The sequence below is a fragment of the Gymnogyps californianus genome, chromosome 16, assembly GCF_018139145.2.
Source record: "Gymnogyps californianus isolate 813 chromosome 16, ASM1813914v2, whole genome shotgun sequence".
NCBI classification, from domain to species: Eukaryota; Metazoa; Chordata; class Aves; order Accipitriformes; family Cathartidae; genus Gymnogyps; species Gymnogyps californianus.
In genome coordinates this window covers 13598619-13611995 of record NC_059486.1, presented here as the reverse complement: position 1 = coordinate 13611995, position 13377 = coordinate 13598619, and the positions used below count along the sequence as shown (strand labels likewise).

At 45.5% G+C, this 13377-nt stretch overlaps 1 protein-coding gene across 2 annotated transcripts; it reads right to left on the bottom strand.

Annotated features, from left to right (window-relative positions):
• Positions 1-849: 849 nt before the first annotated feature.
• RNF34 (ring finger protein 34) lies at positions 850-9734 on the bottom strand. Of its 2 annotated transcripts, none has more exons than XM_050906831.1 (6): positions 9697-9734; positions 5772-5990; positions 4000-4389; positions 3633-3686; positions 3184-3385; positions 850-1738 (listed from the first exon to the last, which is right to left on the bottom strand). In XM_050906831.1, exons 1-6 carry the CDS (start codon positions 9700-9702, stop codon positions 1551-1553), a joined length of 1059 nt encoding a protein of 352 aa, XP_050762788.1. In that variant the 5' UTR covers positions 9703-9734; the 3' UTR covers positions 850-1550. The 2 variants fall into 2 exon arrangements, with proteins under 2 accessions (XP_050762788.1, XP_050762789.1); XM_050906832.1 differs by lacking the exon at positions 850-1738 and adding an exon at positions 1775-2087.
• Between the last annotated feature and the right edge of the window lie 3643 nt (positions 9735-13377).

Sequence of the window (13377 nt, the reverse complement as noted above, 5' to 3'; positions counted from 1 at the left end):
CATTAGCTTACCCGCTGAACAGAGACTCCAGGAATTAAGTACCATTAAAAAGTTACTTCTAAAAAATAAAGCCACTGAGAGGTTTGCTCCCTTCTGAAAAATAACCAGCAGTGTATTTTATTTTGAGGAGGAGCTACTTTCTCTTTTTCTAGCCAGCTTAATTTTTCACATGAAGGACGAGAGCAGGCGTGCCAGCGTAGCAGAGGTCAGAGCTCGCGGGCACTGCAGTCTGGGCACAACCTGTCCCTGCCTCTGTTGCTTTGCTAGCACGTGGGAAACGAAAAGGAGAAACTGTGGCTTTGTGGATCAGCCCTGCTTCAAGGGCAACCACCCGGGCCAGCCTTGGCCCTTCCTCCCCCCTCCCTCTTCTACAGTGAACTTCAAACACTGCGGTGGCCGTGCTTGGCCACCCGCAGCCTGTCCCCAGAGTGAGAGCTGTGCTGGCCGCTCTGTTCCCCAAGTCCTCTGTCCCAGGTACCCCACGAGGACTGTTGAAATTCGTGCTCCAAGAGGACCCTTACCCCTGCTGCTGGCACTGAGCCGGCGGGCTGACAGCGACACGCATCAGTCAGCAGCCAAGGGGAAGCGTAGTTAGTAGTGACTCGGCCTTGGTTAAAAGTCTGCGACTGTGAGGTTTTACAGAAATGCCAGGTTTCCCTTCCCTCCTCCTCAAGAAAGCCCTCCCCCTTTAAGGTTAGTAACACCATACATTCCACATGTTAGCAGCAAGTAGTTTCATGACCCTGATTAGTATTCACAGTAACATCAGGTTGTCGGCACATGGCGTACAATCATCACACGCAAGATTAATAGTTACAATAGGCATGAGTGGATTAAGGACCACAGTAATAGGGTTTACTACACCCCTTTTTAAAAAAATATTTTATTCCTAAACTAAAAAAAAAACACTTAGTAATCGGTATTTGGACACCACATGGCAGAGCCCTGCGAAGCAACGGAGCTTTCTGTACATTTACAAACAACAGCCAGGAGAGCACGTGTGTAAGGACGGACATTCGGAACGAATTGCTTAAGGGCTTCTGCGCAGGTACAGTTAATGGCAGTGCTTTCTACAGCCGTGTTCTGTCCTCTTAACACTGTTGCAGGGCAGCGTCAGAACGGTTACATTCTATAATTGCGTAAAAGCTGAATATTCAACTGATATATTCGTTGCTTCTAATGCACTAGACAAGGTAACACGCTAATACGGTCGAGCAGAGGTGGCGTCTGACCACTGAATGCGGTAATTCGAGGCAATATTCTTCAGAAGAGAGCAAGAACTGCTGTAAACAGTTTGACTCGAACAGTCTGTGGGTTTATAATGTCAGTCAGTCGGGCAGCGCTATTACGGGACGCACAGGCATCGTGTCGTACTGCCCAGCCGCGGGATTCGGTATGCCGTAGAAAAATGTCTCACAAACTTCTGGACGCTGATGTTTAAAACGCTGTGTTTATTGAGGACTAAAAAGCCGACTTATGCCCCAAGGTTCGGCGCTCCTGCCCACAGAAATCCTGGAAGGGCGACTATAAAATCCGGTTTTGGTCTTGGTTTAAGATTTGAAGACGTGCACGGCCCGCACGACGTACTGTCGGCAGATGGGGCACTCGCTCATCCTCTTGCCGCACTTGGTGCAGGTGACCATGTGGCCGCACTCCAGCAGGACGCAGTCGATGACGGCGTCCATGCAGATCCGACACAGGTTGTCGTCGTCGTCGTTCAGCTGCATCTTCTCGCCCTCTGAAACGCAACAGAGAGGGAGGTCACGCACTCGGGCCCTGGAAAACCAGTCAAGTTCTAGCCCAGGCAACCACTAAAATAGACAGCCAGCTAATTTAGCATGAAGTAGTGCTGCTCACAATCGTTTTTCTAACCCACAGCTAAGAATTAATCTATATTCCTTCAAAAAAGCAAAGAAACAAGAACTAGAAAGCCCCTAAGTGAACATCCAATATTTGGCTTCATTCTTTAAACTCGGAGACCATTTTCAATTCAGAATAGAATGACTGTGAAATAACGCGCTGGATTAAAATTCAGAGCATGTTGGTTTTCCATCTCCGAGCTTGCTTCGTTTGGCAGAACGCTTTCCCTAGAAGATTAAACACAATAATAATAAAGCAGACTAAGAAGCGGAAGCCTTAAGCAGGCCGTAAAGGTGGCAGAACTGAACAAAGCCGGTCAAGTTTCATTGCAAACAGACAGCATCCCCTATCAATAACCGAACGTTCCCTCAGACCATGCTGGGGAAAAAAAACCGTTGTAAGTTTAAAGCTCCATTTCAGACAGGTTTTCAATTCTAGTTTATGACCAAACTGAGGGCCTCGCTTAAGCCATGTTTTGACATTCACTAACAGTCCCCCACCTTCACAATCCTTCTCCAGCCCAATTAGCTGATAATTTCACACCCAATTATCACAGCCCCTGCAGTGTATGTGCTGGCATCTGCAATCTGGCTGTGCAGTGGCCCAGGGCTATTAAGTTTTCCAGTCCCCACCGTCCCCTGTTCTTTACAGCCTGACCGCCGGACGCAGGAACGAGGAGCCAGGCAGGCGTTTTTCAAGCTGGTAATGACATCAAAAAGTTGCTCCTCAGATTCTGCTTTGTGAACGGGAATCGGCCTGTCGGTGTGCTACAGTCACGCAAGTGAAAGGCTCCAACTGTCGAGTGTAACGGAGGGAAGAAGAATCCTAGTCACTGCGCTGCAGCCCCAGAACCACCTTACCACGAAAACATGGACTGAGACCAAACCACTTGAACTTGGACTTCTGCCCACTGTAGCTTTTAATTCCGTACCGCAGTAAAAGACCTGAACTGCTTCGGTCTGTTGACAGCTACTGAGACGCTCTCCCGCTAATGCCTTGTGAAACCTAATAAAGGGCGTGGAGGTGCCAAGTTTCATGTTCTCTCAGGAACCGGTTCTCAGTTGTGCAATTTTACCATGAAAGCCGAGCTCTCCGAGCTTTGGAAAAAAGTCTCAAGAAACCAGCACAGCCCTGGAAAGCTTCATTGACTCACTAGAACCATGTTCAACTACTCTAGGTGCACCCTGAATTGTTAAAACACACTTTCTGGTTGTTCCAGCTGAGCAGACCAAGCCAGATACCAAGTCCTTCTGTTGGCAGAACCAGCTACTGGAAAGCAGAAAATAAGTAGTCTTAAGAAAGAAGAATAAAATATAAACCTACGTGTCTTGTGGTTTTCCTCACTCTCTCTGTATAGTCTGCTCACTTTTTCCACGAGTTCCCATTTTTCACAGCATCCCGAGTAGTTAACAAAATTACACGCAAGTATTTCCTTCAGCTGCCGAACACTCAACCCTTCAATGTCTTCCAGGCTTGAAATATCAGACAAGGATGCCCTCGCTCGCTTTCTGGACAATCCAGGGGTCTGAAACACATCAGTTGTATGTTTTTAACTGTCCCAGGAAGTTCAGAGCACCAGATCTGGTGCTACATTAAGCTGCAGCAGCTTTGCTAAAGTTTTATTCTTTTTAAAGCAAGTAAGTGCAGTTATGCATTGCTAGATACAGCTAACTCTGAAAGAGCTAGAGCGTGATACTAAACGTTGACAGAGATCTAAACACTTTATGGTGTCACATGCCAAACATTTATTCTTTGGATAGTTCATATCTCACCTGCTCTTCTGCACTTTCTTCTTCATTATTTATAGAAGATGTTTCCGTTTGTCCCTGTGTACAAAATGAAACTCATCAGGATAAAAACACAGTATCCCTTATAAAACATTTTCCTTTGTACCAAGCTGATCACAGTTGACAATGACATTTTGAAGTTTCAATTGCTGCTAATCATTATCAACTTAAGTCACCTCTATCATCTAAACTAGTAATCTTATCTAGTAATCTTCTGTTTTCAGGTGAGAGATCCAAAAGGCATTTTTCCTGCCACCCCGACCTGTACCAATTGGCATTTTATTTTAAAGCGATGCATACCTATTAAAAAAAAAGGTACGCTATACCATAAACCACATGTTAATTATTGTACCCGTAAAGGTGTTCCATTTCCTGTGCTTCCCCTTCTGTTTGCAAGTTCTCCTTGAGACGACACCGACACAGACATAGAAAACGGATGACTGAAAAACCCCGAAGTCTGTGACCGTGACGAATGCAAGCTGCTAGCGTCCATATCCTCCTCCGAACCTAATCCATGATGGCACAGGACGAGATCCACCAGGTCTTCTTTCTCTCTGCAAGTATCCGTTGGTATGTTTCTGAGAATCAGGTACTGACGCAGATCCTTTACTTTCAATCTCATTAACTGAGGTCGCTGAAAGGCTGTTTCTTGCAGCAAGTGGCAAGTGGAACATCTTCTGAGATTCTCTTGTAAGACTGAACAAACTGAGCAAAAATCCTTCTTGCAGTCACAACACACGTGCTAGGGAGAAAGAGAAAATAACCATTCAGCTGTATGTCACAGAAAACAGATCTAGGCCCTGCTCTTTCCTTCTCAAGACACTAATAGTAAATTATGTAGCCTGAATAGTCAATTTTGACATACATTTTTAGGATTTAAGTCTAGAAAACTGCCCTGTCAAATAGTTTTGCAGGTGTTCCACAGCAGTCTGTTGCTTTTGTACCACCACTGTCAGCTGATTTGAGGTTTCAGTGAAAAAACATTATGAATAAACAAATGAATAAAGTACTCAAGTTGTAGTTAGGCAATAAACGACATTGAAAGCCAGTCAATTTTACAGTATGTTAAAATACTTTTGAATATACTAAGCGTCACTGCTCTTTTCACACGTGCAAAAAACAGTATATTCCCCAAACTTTAAAGAACATACTTCTTCCTCAATTGATTCAAAGAATTCAAAGTAGGCCTTATATGTGATGAATCACATGGTAGGTAAATACTCCCAAATGCCCAGATGTCATTTCTGAAGAGAGCTTTGTTCAAGAGACTCACTACAACATACAAAAGCTAGAATAGGCAAGACTTTCAGCAGCAATTTTAAACGGTCATCTCATCCACTGTGAACAAATCCAAACACTTCAAGTTTTTCAGGATTTTAGTAAATTAATATTAGCTTCAGAAAATGTCCCTACACAACGCTTAATTCAACAAAGTGTTTGCCATGCGAACAACAGGATGCATAGGAAGGGGGAAACTGAACACACACTGAGGCAAGAGGCTTCGTGTTTACCTAAAAGAGCTGCAGAGAATGAGGTCACTGAGTGGACAAAATGATGATGCTGGACAGTCATGATACATAGAAATAATATTAACAATCTCTAGTTTTATTTATCTGCATTAACCCAGCAACCTGCCTCCAAACGAAGCAAGAAGCTGTTGGAGCGCAATAGCATTTAACAGAACTAAACCTGGTTAGGAAACAAACAGAATTCCACGAGTATTTCACAGAAAGAAGCTGTGATACTATATTGCGAGTTTCTAGCTTCTCCATCACCCAGTTTGTTCATTCCAGTAATCAACCACTATGTTTGGTATCCTCTTCAAAACCAGATTTGTTTTAATGTTTAAGATTCTGAAGCTAAAACACGTATCTTACAAATTAGAATCCACTCATTTTTGGTCAGACCAGATCCAATGTGTCACTGATTAACGACCATCAGACCTCTCAACTTCTAATCCTGTCTGACATTAGTTTCCTGTGACCTCAGCATAAGGCACTTCCTCCCTCCCTGGCTATCTGCCTCGGGTTTCCTTATCTAAGGAAAAATACACATTCATCTCCCAGTATGCCTACAGATCGGTTCATATGAGTAAAAATACTATGTAATAGGAAATATACTCACTTTTTTCCTAAAAACTGAAAAGGAAAGTCCACAGGCTTTGCAAACAATGTTAGCGCCCGCCGCAGCTGGAGATGGATATGCTGAGAAGTCTGGATTTGGGGCGAATCTGAATGGGCCAGCACCTCCCCCAAAGCCAGCCTGCTGGCCACGGACAGCTCCGGTACCCATGACTTCATTCAGCAATCCACAGCAGGAAGCCCACATGGAAGTAGCTCCCGCCTGAAAACATTCACAAAGCAAAAAAAGAAAATTAATCTCTGAAAGCCCACATCAGATGTGACTTGCCACTGAAGAGCTACTTCACTCCATCTGTCATCATCCCAAAAGCATGTGGTATGAATTCCCAGAGCACCAGGAATTCAGCACACTAACGTCTATAACAGCCCAATAATCTCCACTTCCCAGCTGCAAACCAAAGTAGGTAAGATTTGCTTCCAAGAGGCGCACGCAGGCACAAGGAGCTTGCTTTCATAACTCCTTTTCTAGCAGAGTTCCACACAAAAAGGGTAAGGAATTTGAGGAGGTAACGCAATAGCGGAGCAAAGAAGGAGGAGACTAACAGCCAGTTGTAGGTGAGGGGCAAAACCCGAAATGATGCCAGGCAGCAACACAACAATTTATCATAATTAGTGCAGAGCTGTCCCCTGCAGGATCTTCTCCAGAACTAATCCAGCTCTTATATGACTCACAATAAAACTTTCTCTAAAAAAAAGTTTCTGCATTTTCAAACTTGAAAGTAACAAACCCATCTTCATTTGAAACTAGTTATGGTCGAGTTTCTCTGAGAAGAAAGTGTTTTTCAAGACCTCCCTGAACCTGCTGTTTTGTTGTCTTACAAAACATCTAACAAAAATTAAAATAACTCTAAATGAACTTATTCTATATTGATTGAATTTCAGTTTTGAGTCACAATTTAATCTTAAAACACTACAAAAAATTCTAAATACATAAATAAATTGCTACTTTTTATCCTTGAAAGCCTTTAGTGCTAGATTCTCTATCAAAAGTCCATATTCTACTTAAAGTTGGAATTTGGACTCCAAGTTGTTCAAGTCACGTGTTTAATCACTGTCATGTGGCTCACTGAAACCTACTAGAAAAAAAAAAAAAGGGAAACAGAATCGCATCAAGCTCTTGCTAAAAGGAAGCTGAGTGGTACAACTTCCTTTAAACATAATTTTTTTGCATACTTTTTTTCTTAACTATGCTGGTTAGAGCTGTTCTGTTTTTCATTCCAAGGCAGCACTTTTTTTTTTTCCCCAAAGCATGAAGACATAAAATAATTGCTTTTGAGACTTGTAGTTCTTGCTGTAAAACCTAAACCAACCAAACATGCACTTCAGCTCAGTAATGATGGTGCTTTAATTCCTGTAGTAACTAGACTAATTTTTGTATTAAATTGCACATTTCCCCTGAACCGAACACAGTCCTGTTACATTTGTGGGAACTTAACACAATAACTGGGGATACGCCAGAACATCTCCTTTCAAACCACTGAGCACAAAAGGTAAGAAAAGAGTCCTCACTCTGGTTTAGAGAGAAGCTGTGAGAAACAATGCCATAGGGCCAAACATGTTCTACACCACCACCTCCATGTAAGTGCCTTAAGTATGGAACATCAAAAGCATCTCTCCAACCCACACAAACCGGGTACTTCACTTTTACTGTTGTAAGCTGACGTTAAAAGTGTTGCAATACAGAAAAATATCGAACACGGTCACTTTGCTTCTAAGCTGTACAACACATAACACTGTGTGCAGTAATAACATCAAATATAGATGTAACAAATTCAATGCACTAGTCTAATTTTATAGGTATTTCAAGAGCAAAATTCATCCCAGGCATAACAAGAGACCTCCACGCAGTGGGCACCCCACGCATAAGAGAAAATCTTCCTAAGCTTCCTGCGAACGGATGAACTCCAGCAGCCCTTCCCTGACCTCCGGCCAAGACACAGGCAGCCCCAGCACGTGGCTGCGCTCACAGGTACACTGTGCGCTGGGAGCCTGCCTGATGTGTAATTAGACTTCCACGACAATCATTAAACTATCATCAAACTAAGACTTGTTTTCTGCTTTTCAATAATGAAGAGTGGAAACAGATCAATATTCATTTTTCCTATACAAAACAAGTTATGCATAATTATCCTAGTTTATTAAGCTAGAGTAATTAACTTTTCAGAAATACTTTCTGAAAACCAATGACTCAATCCAAGAGAGCTCCAGGTTTTAAGACTTGGGACTTTTGAAAAATATTTTTTCTCGTCTTAAGGGAAAGTTGTCAGTTGCAGAAACGTTACTCTAATTCTTCACATATTCTTAAAAACTGATGAGCTAGCTTTATATTTAAAAGATTTAAAAATAGCCGCATACAAATAACAGGAAAATAAAACAATGAACCAAAAGGGTCTGTCAGAATTCAATTTGCTTCATTATATGACTATGGTCTTTTTAGGGGGTCACGGCAGCAGCAGGACACACAATGACTAAAAGGACATAACACAGTTGCTACCACAACACTTGCCTGATAGTTTAACACCTGCTTCTTAGACTTATTTTATTCAAGAGCCTGTAACAACTGCTCAGACATCACTGTCAACACTAAATAAATATATACTTAGGAAATTTTTGTTACCCATTTTGGATACATGAACATTGTTAGTATCAAACAGAAAATCTCTTTACGCTTACTGCCAAGCATTCAGTTATTTTAAGGTGAAAGGTAAGGCAACGTGGGCATCATTAATTTTCTCCTTAACCTAAGTCAACTGTGGCTTCTTTCTATGCACTAGTGTCATTAACCGATAATTGAATTACAGTGCCTAGACTCTTCATATTACTCTGTAAAAGAAATGAGACCCTGCTGGAAAGCACCAACACAAGACACAAATGAGACATACTAAACCAAAAACTCCCTCCCTTGAGAATTAATTAAAATGTTGCCAATTTCTGCACCAAAAGCCTTTCCAACTACATCAGTCACCACTTCCATATTCTCTTCTCACAAGCTGCCATCAGGTATCTTCTCTCTCCATACCTTATGTGCATCCTATAGGGGCAAAATACTGCGTTTGAACTTCTCTGCTCTTGTTTTTGGCTTTAAGGGTGTTTAGTAACCTGATGAGAATATCACCTCAGAAAGACACCCACCCCAAGAAGCTGGGAGGCTGTATGCTGCTCCTTACACATCTGTGCAAGCAGGATGTGCTATGAAAGCTGGCAGACCAAGAGCAGAGCAGCAGAAGGGATTTTATTCTTTTTTAGCTGAAATTTCGCCTTTACACCCACCCTGCGATCAAGCAAAGCTTTCTCAGAGATCAAGCACCCCTCGGAACCCGCCGAACTGGGAGATCCCCGGTCACCACAACCCTCAGCCCTGACCTGAAAGCACAACGACAACCCCGGAGGCGAAGAAGCACCTTTGGGGAGCGAACCCCGCGGCCGGCCGGAGCGGACCCCCCCCCCCGCCGGCCCCTGCCATGCCCCCCCGCACACCGGCCCGGCCGGGGGCTGGCTCCCAACCCCCACGCACCGCCTCGAGCCCGGCTCCGTCCCGTTCGGAGCCCTGCTAGTCCTTCAGCCGCCGCCGCCGGCGGGGATCGACCGGCGGACGGTGTGTGGAGACGAGGGCGGGGGCTCGCCTCAGGCGGCGGCACCAGGCCCTGCCCGGCTGCTGAGTCAGTGGAGGGCGCCGGGGCTCCTCGGCAAGGCGGTCCCCGACCCGAGCGTCCCTCGGTAAAGGGGCAGGCCCGGGGAGGGACAGCGGCCGCGGCCGGGCCAGGCGGCCTGAGGCGAAGAGGGAGGGGCGGCACGGCCCGTCCCACCGGGATCCCGGCCCCGTCACGCGCCGGTTCGCCCCCTCTCCCCACAGCGAGGGGAAAGACGCTCTCCCGGCCGGAGGAACACACACACACACCCCCCTTCACCTTCATGGCCGCTCCACCACCACCGCCACTCGCGCTCCAGCGCCGTCCAGCCGCCGCCTCAACCGGGCGCCGTCCGCCGCGGCGACCCCCGGCGCCGACCCCCCCCCCGCCCCGCGCCCCGGAGCGGGCCCCCGCCCTGCGCGGTGCTCCAGCGGGCCGCCTCACGGAGGGCGGGCCTTCTCGCCGCGCCGCACTCCACTGGTTGCCCCGCCGCCGACAGCGAGCGAGAGGAGCCAATGGGAGGAGAGGAAACGCCTGTGTGTTGGCGGGGGCGGGCGCGGAGGTTCCGCGGGCGCGGAGGGGGGGGGCCGCGAAGATACCCCTCAAACACGGAAAGAAGAGGCCACTGACAGCTGTAAGTGCGTAAATAGTGATGTCACTGAAATAAGAGAGAACTTTTACCTCATGGTTTTGGGTTGTGGGGTTTTTTTTCCTGTGTATTTAAGCAGATGTACATCCCAAGGCAACGAAGGCGGCTGTCATCCGCCCAGCCGGCTCCCGGTGACCGTGTGGAGTACCGGGGTCGGTCACCAGCCCTGCGCCTCCGCGGGTCTGGCACAGAGCTGGGGGCGAATCTGACAGTTGCCAAAATACAGGTGTTTTGGCACCTCTGCGTACAAGCAGCGGTTTGTCACAAAGATAATTAAAAGCCTCGGCGCTGTAGGCAAAAGGCCAACGTGCTGATTATTCTACCAAGCCCTTTGGTGATAATCTTTAAATAACAGAAGGGTTATTATTTAAAAATCCAGTTTCGGCTAGCTTCTAGATCCCATTATTGTTTTCTCTGTGCTATGAATGGGATACATAAAAGAAATAATAATCATAGGTTGTAAGAACTGAAAGCTTTTAACCAGAAGATTACATTAAAGAAACCCCAACAACACAAACCCAACCAAGTCTTCAGCAAAGCTTTACATAAGAACACACAGGGCCAAGAACAAAGGGGGCCTTTGCCAAAAAGAGGAACAGACAAAAGTGGCTGAAAATAAATTTTGACCACAAATCAAATTTACCCATACAAAAGGTTGCATGCAATCTTTACTAATTTCTGCAGGAAGGAACTATTTTCGGAGCAAGTCAGATACAAGAACTGAGTCAAAAAAAGATCAGTATGTAATTGCCACGAGAATGGCACAGTCTTGGCAACGTTAGCATCAAGAGCAGATGCTTTGTGCAGTCCAGCTTCTCGATTTGCACTGACACCATACCTTAGTTCAAAATCAGGTCATCTCTTTTTGGAAATGCGTATGCTCCTTGGCAAGCTTTTGATATGCTATGAACTTTTACACATGATTCAATTAAAAATGTCATTTTTTCCCACAATAATAGCCTGCAATTTTAGTCCAAGCAACTGAAAAGATAGTAGAAAAGCCTTGTGAATACAACATTGGAACAAGCAATGGCGTATTTCCCACATTTCTCATGCAAGAGGTTGCTTTGAGACACCTTAAGAAATATCAGTACAGTTTGCTTTTTAAAAACTTCTATGTCACCTAAACACTGTTGATTAGAGACTCACCCTTGAAGTACCAAATTCTACAGACATTTTTGTTAATAATCTTCCAGTAAAACATGAGAGCTCCTCATGCAGTCACAGTAAGCAGGGTAAAAGCTCTGTCCCACAGATGAGCGAAACCGAGCAAAACCGAGCAAAACCTAAAATTCTTCCTTTAGCTCTGTTAAGGGCTTGCCAACAAGAAATCCTCCCAAACACAGATGTTTTAGGGAGTAACGTGGGCCTGACAGAGCTGAGATCTGGTGACTGTGCTGGCAGCTGCAGTTGCCACTCCTGCCTTAATTTGGGCAGATCTTGATGAATCATATTCGTAACATGTGATTTGAGATCACTTTTAATGCATTAGCCTGTCTAAATTGTAACCACGTAGATTGTTTTTAAACAAGGACCTTTAACTCCGCCGGCTACTCTGTGGCTGAAAAGTAGCATTTGCAGAGGTTCTATTAATAAAAGACTTGCCCTCACTGAGCCTTCTGGGTCGTGCCAAAGAAGCATTAAAAGATTTAAATCTATTAATGCTAGATGTCCCATTTACTTCTGCCATGAAATAAGAAGTGATGATGACTCGCTGCAGCTCGGTAATCCCCCAAGGCTTTACACATCACGAGAGAACGAGGTAGAGAAGTGATTCTTACCAGGAATATTCATTTGTTTTTAATGTAATAATTTGCAAAATTTTGTAGTAAAGTTGAAAAAAAAAAAAGTTAATTGCTGGGCTTTATGTGGGAGTTTCAGATTGGATATTAATACCCATAGGAAGAATCATTGTGGTATTCACTTTTTATACCAGAGACAGGCAGCACTTTGGAAGTACCTTTGAGAAGGTTTTCAGATTACAGAGACTTGGTTTGAGAGATTCAACGTTGCACTGAATATCCCCAAACCCAGACGCTGGCTATTTCGTGCTTCATCAGCTCAGGCACATTAGTCAGGGACTTCAGCCTAGTTTTGGTAAGATAAAAGATTACTTTCTCAATTGCATTACCTAATCTTGAATTTAATATGACCAAAATAATCTCTTGCTGCTTATTTAAAGGGCTGGTTTTTACGTGTGCGAGTTTAAATACGCTTAAAAAGGATAGTCTAAATGTTCTCTGTACCACACGCTGAAGGATTGTCCGCGGAGTTCGCATGTTGGCCTCAGAGAATTACACAGAAACATCAGAACCAGATGTCTGTCATTTCCTTTTTCCTCCAAGTCCTGCACATGCTGGCTGCAGCCCGGCCTTTATCTCATCTCCTGCCCCTCCCCGCCAAGCCACTCCACCATTTCAGTGTTTCCGCCCAAGCTGTCATACTTTATTTTCAGGAAATGTCAGTAAATTGACCTTTGTAACATAACAGCTGTAGTTATTTCCTGGGTTTTATATTCGGATATAGTTCAATGAGTATTAGTTCATTGAGGGCTAGGAAGCTATCATTAATTATGCCAGCAACAACTAACTACAATGCTAAGTTTCTTAAATGTAAAAGTATTCTAGAAAATTACTCCACGCTTGATTCGCCTCCTCCTCCTCTCACCACCCCCAGGCATGAAGCAGGAGGAACTCAACTGAAATCCCCGGGGACATGCAGATGTATAATAACATTGAGTTTTGTTTTGCTCTCACTTACAAAAATGAGAGCTGTTATAATAATTGCAGTATTTTCTTTGGGAACACGATGCCCTCATGAAGCACTTTAACAAATCATTGAGAAAATAAAAACTTATGTGTGGAAATATCTTTTCCATGATAGGCTGTGGTGGGAGCAGCGTGGAGACCCGCGTCAGTAGAGGAGACGTGACCAGCCGCTGGGCTGCGGGTGATAAGGGGCTGCGGCCAACCCACACAGACGCTGGCCACAGCTCGCCGCAGTCCGCAGCCTGACTGAACGGCTGCGGGGCGGCGGCAGCTCGGAGGATCCCCCCCCCCCGACCGCCCTGCGCGGCTGCCCGCTCCGCTTGCCCGCTTCCCTCCCGGCGGCACCGCACGGACCCTTCTCTCCCCGGAACGTCTTTGCTGGGCTCAGGCCGCCAGCCGGCCCCGCGGTGGCGACGCACAGCTCTGACTCTGATTGGCTGCGGCGCGGGCCGCGTGATGACGGCGGCGGCGGCGATTGGCCGGCGGGCGAGCCCGGTTTCCCGGGCGACGGGGCGGGCGGCCGGTGGCGGCCGGGTTGCCGCC